Source organism: Carcharhinus amblyrhynchos, chromosome 27 (genome assembly GCF_965287045.1).
Source record: "Carcharhinus amblyrhynchos chromosome 27, sCarAmb.v2.hapA, whole genome shotgun sequence".
NCBI lineage: Eukaryota > Metazoa > Chordata > Chondrichthyes > Carcharhiniformes > Carcharhinidae > Carcharhinus > Carcharhinus amblyrhynchos.
This window is the reverse complement of record NC_137350.1, coordinates 6,427,776-6,434,594: the sequence shown is the minus strand read 5'-3', so window position 1 is coordinate 6,434,594 and position 6,819 is coordinate 6,427,776. Positions and strand designations below refer to the sequence as shown.

At 43.3% G+C, this 6,819-nt stretch overlaps 1 protein-coding gene across 1 annotated transcript; it reads right to left on the bottom strand.

The window, feature by feature from the left end:
- Positions 1 to 4,590: 4,590 nt before the first annotated feature.
- On the bottom strand, positions 4,591 to 5,838 carry LOC145359266 (Ig-like V-type domain-containing protein FAM187A). The gene has a single exon (XM_080213793.1). It carries the CDS (start codon positions 5,836 to 5,838, stop codon positions 4,591 to 4,593), a length of 1,248 nt encoding a protein of 415 aa, XP_080069919.1.
- Between the last annotated feature and the right edge of the window lie 981 nt (positions 5,839 to 6,819).

Below are 6,819 nucleotides of genomic sequence, written 5' to 3'. Positions count from 1 at the left end.
GCACCTTCCAGACCTTCACCACCCTCTTGGGTAAAAATATTTTTCCTCATATCCGCCCTAAACCTCTTGCCTCTCACCTTGAACCTCTGTCCCCTCGTGACTGACCCTTCAACTAAGGGGAACCTTGTCCACTCTATCCATTTCTCTCATAATCTCGTGCACCTTGATCAGGTCACTCCTCGGTTTTCTCTGCTCCAACAAAAACAACTCAAACCTATACAACCTCTCTTCATAACTTAAATGTTAAATGAGGTGACTGGAGGTGAAAGATTACGGGGAGAAAGCAGGATTAGGCTATTGAGTTGGATGATCAGCCATGATTGTAATGAATGGCAGTGCAGGCTTGAAGGGCCAAATGGCCTTCTTTTGCTCCTATCTTCTATGTTTCTATGTTCCATCCCAGGCAGCATCCTAGTGAATCTCCTCTGCGACCCCTCCAGTGCAATCACATCTTTCCAATAACGTGGTGACCAGAACTGCACACAGTACTCTAGCTGTGGCCTCATTAAAGTTCTGTACAACTTCAACATGACTTCTCTGCTTTTGTAACCTATACCTTGATTGATAAAGGCAAGCGCCCCATATGCCTTTTTCACCACCCTACGAACATGCCCTTCTGCTTTCAGAGATCTGTGGACAAACACGGTAAGGTCCCTTTGTTCTACAGAACTTCCTAATGTCCTACCATTCATTGAATACATTCTTGTCAAATTACTCCTTCCAAAGTGTATCACCTCACACTTTTCAGAGTTAAATTCCATCTACTATTTATCTGCCCATTTGACCATTCTGTCTTTATCTTCTTGTACCTCAAGACACTCCGCCTCACTGTTGACCACCCAGCCAATCTTTATGTCATCCGCAAACTTACTAATCCTACCCCCAACATAGACATCAATATCATTTATATAAATGACCAATAATAGAAGGCAACCCAAATGCTTGTGGTACACCACTAGGCACTGGTTTCTAGTCACTGAGACAGCCTTCTGTCAACACCATCTATCTCCTACAACTGACCCAATTTTGAATCTACTTCATCAGCTTACCCTATATTCCATGTGAGTTTGCCTTCTTTACAAGTCTCTCAAATCCTTGTTAAGGGCTTTGCTGAAATCCATATAAACTACATAGACTGTATTACCCTTGCCGACACAACTAGTTATCTCAAAAAATTCAATTACATTTGATAGGCATGGTCTCCCTCTGAAGAAGCCATGCTGACTATCCTTGATCTAGCCTTGCTTCTTCAAGTGAGACAGATGCTCTCCTTCTGAAGTTTCTCTAACAGTTTCCCTACCACTGATGTGACTCACTGGTCTGTAGTTCCCTGGTTTATCTCTACAGCCTTTCTTAACGAGTGGAACCATATTAACTGTTCTCCAGTCATCTGGCACTTTCCCCGTGATATAGAGATGCTAGGGTTGGACTGAGGTAATCACAGTAAGAAGTCTCATAACATTAGGTTAAAGTCCAACAGGTTTATTTGGTAGCACAAAACAGTGCTCCGAAAGCTTGTGCGACCAAATAAACCTGGTAGACTTTAACCTGGTGTTGAGAGACTTCATAGCTCCCCCGTGGCCAGAGAGGAATTGAACATTTGGGTCAGAGCCCCTGCAACCTCCTCCCTTGCTTCCCACAACAGCCTAGCAAACAATTCATCTGAACCTGGAGATTTAAGGCTGTCAACACCTCAATTGCCTTGTCCTTCCCTATGTCAATTTGCTCAAAAACCTCACAGTCTCTCTCCTTGAAGTCCATACCTTCGTCCTCATTCTTTTGGGTTAAGACGGATGTGAAACATTCATTCACTCTATCAATGTCCTCTGGCTTCACCTACGATTTGCCTCCTTGGTCCCTAAAGCCCCTACTCTTTCCCTGGTTATCCTCTTCCCATTGATATACAATATTTTGGGATTTTCCCTACTTTTGCCAGCCAGAGCTTTCTCATATCCCCTCTTTGCATTCCTAATTGTTTTCTTCAGCTCCACCCTTTCTATTCCTCACTAATGCCTCCACTGATTTGCTCCCCTTTTGTTTTTTAAAACCCTTTCTTTTCCTTCTCATTGTATCCTGAACATCTCTGGTCATCCATGATTCTCTGGGCTTGTTATTCCTGCCTATCACCCAAGAGGGAACATGCTGGGCTTGCACCCTTCCCATTTCCTTTTTGAATGCCCCCTCCCCCACTGCTCTTCTGTAAATTTTCCCATTAGTAGCTGTTCTCAGTCTACCTTAGCTGGATCCAGTCTTATTTTACTAAAATCTGCCCTCCCCAATCCAAAACTTCTTTTCGCAGCTTGTCTACTTCCTTGTCTATAACAAGTTTAAATTGTACCATGTTGTGACCGCTATCATTAAAATGCTCCCCCACCACCATCTCAACCGCCTGTCTGGCTTCATTCCCCAGAATTAGGTCCAGCACAGTTCCCTTTCTTGTTGGACCCTCCACATATTGATTTAAAAAATTCTCCTGTACACATTTCAAGAAATCTTAACCCATCCAAGCCCTTAACATTATGTATATCCCAGTTAATGTTGGGAATATTGAAATCGCCTAATATAATAATCCTATTTTATTGTTTTTACACACCTCCACAGGAAGGATGTGGAGACTATTGAGAGGGTGCAGAGGAGATTTACAAGGATGTTGCCTGGATTGGGAGGCATGCCTTATGAAGATAGGTTGAGGGAGCTGGGTCTCTTCTCCCTGGAGAGACGAAGGTTGAGAGGTGACTTGATAGAGGTTTATAAAATGTTAAGAGGTATAGATAGGGTGGATTCTTGGAGGCTATTTCCCAGGGCTGAAATAGTCGCTACGAGAGGACACAGGTTTAAGGTGCTGGGGAGCAGGTGCAGAGGAGATGTCAGGGGTAAGTTTTTCACTCAGAGGGTGGTGAGTGAGCGGAATCGGCTGCCGTCGGTGGTGGTAGAGGCAAACTCGCTGGGGTCTTTTAAAAGACTTCTGGATGAGTACATGGGATTTAATGGGATTGGGAGATACAGATATTTCTATGGCCTGGTAGGTATGGATATGATCAGTGCAACTTGTGGGCCGAAGGGCCTGTTTGTGCTGTAGTGTTCAATGTTCTATGTTCCACAAACCGAGCACATATGTGCTCCTCAATATCCCTATGACTATCTGTTAGGTGTTTGTTATAGACCCCCAGTGTGGCTGCCCCTTCTTCCTAAGCTCTATCCACAAAGCTTCATTTGATGCCCACTCAAAGATATCGCCTCTCCCTGATGTTCCATAAGGGCTTTAGATCAAAGTGGAGCTTTAGATCAGGAATACAGTCAGGCAGATTACTGAGACCATGATCATAATTAAATATATTCTCTCATGGCACAGCAAACTTGTAAAAAAACAGATTTTTGATTTTACTGTATTCACTTTGTTGGGTCTCTATTAGATATTATCACTCTTATGGAGCTGTGACAGGACTTTGGCAGATATCCCTTACCTCCTAACCTCTGCAGAAGATATTTAGTTAACACTATGTACTAAATCAAATCAATTAGTTAATTAAACACAACCCCTTCCATTGAGTATATATTTACCAAATATATTCAAATATTTAGGAGTTCTTCAGGGTTGAAGATCCACAGGAACTGAAGTATATTGTATCATGAATAGGCAAAACAAATCTGTGTGCCATACATTATCACATTCTATCTGTAAACTGTTGACATGCCTGTTCATTTATTGCCAAGGTTAGCTGTTCCAATTTTTTTGTCTAGGCTTTTGTGTTCTCGGTGGTTTATTACACACTCAATATTCCACACCAGAGAGCTCATTCGTTCTCTGCAGTACTGAAGTCTTATTTCTTCCCGGTTCATTCATACTCTTTCCTCCCTTCGATGTTCATAAATTACTGACTACGTACCTTTTCGAAATCAAAAGGCTGTGGGTTCAAGTCCCAATCCAGAGACATGAGCATTAAGATCTAGGCTGCCACTCCAGTGTAGTGCAGAGGGAGTATCGCACAGTCAGAGGTGCCTTCTTCAGATGAGACATTAAGCCAAGGCCGTGCCTTCTCTCTCCCTGCCGGTGGGCATCAAATACCCCATAGCGCTAGTTCGGAAGAAGAGCAGGTGAATTATCCTGGATGCTCTGACAATATTTATCCCTTGAGCAATATCACAAAAATATAGGTGATCTGGTCATTATCATATTGCTGGTTATGGGAATTAGCTGTGTACAAACTGCAGTGTTTCCTACGTTACAGCAGTGACTGGACTTACAAAATACTTCACTGGCTGGAAACAGTTCTACCTGAGCTTATATAGTCATTACAACCACTGTACAGCTAATATTTAATTTTTTTTTATTAACAGAAGCTTACAGACCATCTAAGGTCAGATAACATCCGCTTACCTGACAGCACAAGAAACACATAGACAAGTATCTGACATAACTCTTCCATTCAATAACTAAAACGCCCATGGCCCATTGTAGTGGGTTTCCAGACAAGCACACGTTGATTTAAAAAAATATACATACAAACACAATTCCAGAGTGACCATAGACTTTGAACAGTTTCTTTGAACAGGCTCGAGGGGCTGAGTGGCCTCCTCCTCTTCCTATTTTTAAAAACAATCAAAATAATAGTTGCAACATCTCATACACTTCAGAAAGATAAATATTAATATTAATATTAAGTAAATGCTGAGGATAGTTTGAATCGCAAAGATGGACTCTTCATCAGTGAAATTCCGGTGGATCCTGGGCGGGAGACCAATCCTCAGCCTGATCCCGGCCATCAATTGGCCTTGCCTCCAGCAGTAATAGGTCCCAACATCATTGAGCTGAATAGAACGGAAAACCAGGTGATTGCCTTGATCAATGTACAGTCTCATGCTGCTGTTCACGCCCACCATGTACTCCGCCCTGTAGAGGGGCCGATGTTCCTTGTCCCAAGCTACAGCATGTTCTGCCCTGGCTCCTGGGCAGGCAATGGTCAGGGAGTACCCTATGGCATGGACATGGGTCTGCACTGGAACTTGGGGAAGCTTTTTATTTTCGTCATTCGTAAAACCAAAGACGTCGAAGATGAACTTTTCGCCTTCTATCGAGGGGTACTGGGTCATGCACGGCACAAAACAGCTTCGTACCATGATCTCAGCTTTCCTGTTCTTCAGGACATGGTGGTACCTGTGGGGAACAGCACCTGAGCCACAGGAGACTATGTTGGTTAGAATCTTCTTGTACCTGAAGTACAGGTAAGGACTACGTATGTAACACAAGCCAATACGTCGCTGCTCTCCCCTCACCCCACACCGATCGCATATGGTCCAATCCCAGTAGAATGTGAAGATCTTGTATGTCTTAGTCTCCACATCAGACATAGGCTTCTCCTTCTTCTCCTGGAAGGTTATGTGTGCATTTTTGTAACTTTGCACATCAACGTCATAACCATAGAAATAATCTCCCTTCACAGAGCCACACATGTAATGACCAGAATCTTTGGGCTGTGCATTTAAAACCAGCAGGCTGAACATCAGAATTCTGAACCTGGACTGAATGTCTGAGGCGGAACTCAACTGGGAAGCATCCAAGATCTTCATCCCCTGGAAATCAGTTAACACCTTTGTGTGGCCTTTACCCAGATCTTTCTGATAGTACCAAACAACCGAAGTCACATCCTCAGGCTTGCACAGGCATGGCAGTTCAAAGGTCATATCAGCCAGGTAGGCAGCATTCTGGAACATTAAGAAAGCGGGGCAGGATTGTACCTTGAATATGTCTTCTTTCTCCTCTATTACAAACTCACTGGCGTAAATGGGGGTGACCCAGAGAAAGGGCCCAAACGAAAGGACAACCTGTGTGAGCAACATTTAGATGGAGAAGAGAATGCTAGTACCTGGGAGGTAAGTTTATGAGCAGGCACTGATCAAGCCTCCCTACAGGTAATAGATAATTGGTAAGTTCTTGTAAAAAAGAAGTTCATTCCGTTCTAGAACACCATCATTGTGAATATAACTTGTAATGCAAATGGAACATTCCAGAACATCTCAACCAGGAAGAATTCTGAAGTTGATTTCAGGGTCCAAGTGTAAGTGCATACTGCCAGTGACAAGGTACCAGCAATGGCTGCAAATCAAAGTTCAAGTTTGGAACAGACACTCACCAGATTAGTTCTCAGTACTGTTAATGGGAACCTTATTTCCTAATTAATTTTATTTCTGCCTGCCTCTCATCAAGGGAAGCCCTAGATTCCAGGGGAGTAGGCTGCCTTCTCAAATAAATGGTCACTTTCTCTCAAAGGAACACAGGATGAGTTTACATGGTTAGGGTAGAGGATACACCAGGAGGACAAAAGCAAAACACTGCGGATGCTGGAATCTGGAACAAAGGCAGAAAATCTCAGCAGGTCCGACAGCTCTCTCTGTGAGGAGAGAATAGAGCTAACAATTTGAATCTGAATGACCCTTCGTCAAGGGATGTGGTTTGGAAAAAATGGGTCGATGATACACAGGGAATATAGATGGAATTGTAAATGAGGCATGAAGTTGGATTTGCGTGTCCAAAAAAGTCAGCAATTTGTGCAGGAATGATCAGCAATGCTGAGGCTGCACAACCAGAAATTTGAATTTGCCCCTCACAAAAGAGTCCCATGCAAGAGAAACTTCCCATAGGAGGGAAGAGGTTTGGGTCCAGTTGGGGTCACAACCCTACATGAGTGTCCTGTGACTTCAGGGCTGCCACTGACAGGGCTAGGAAAAGCTTCAAAACTGTAGAAACCACTACGTGGGAACTCTCGTGCCACAATGTGAGGTTACTTAAATGTCCACTGTGCTTTAAATTTGAAAAAAATT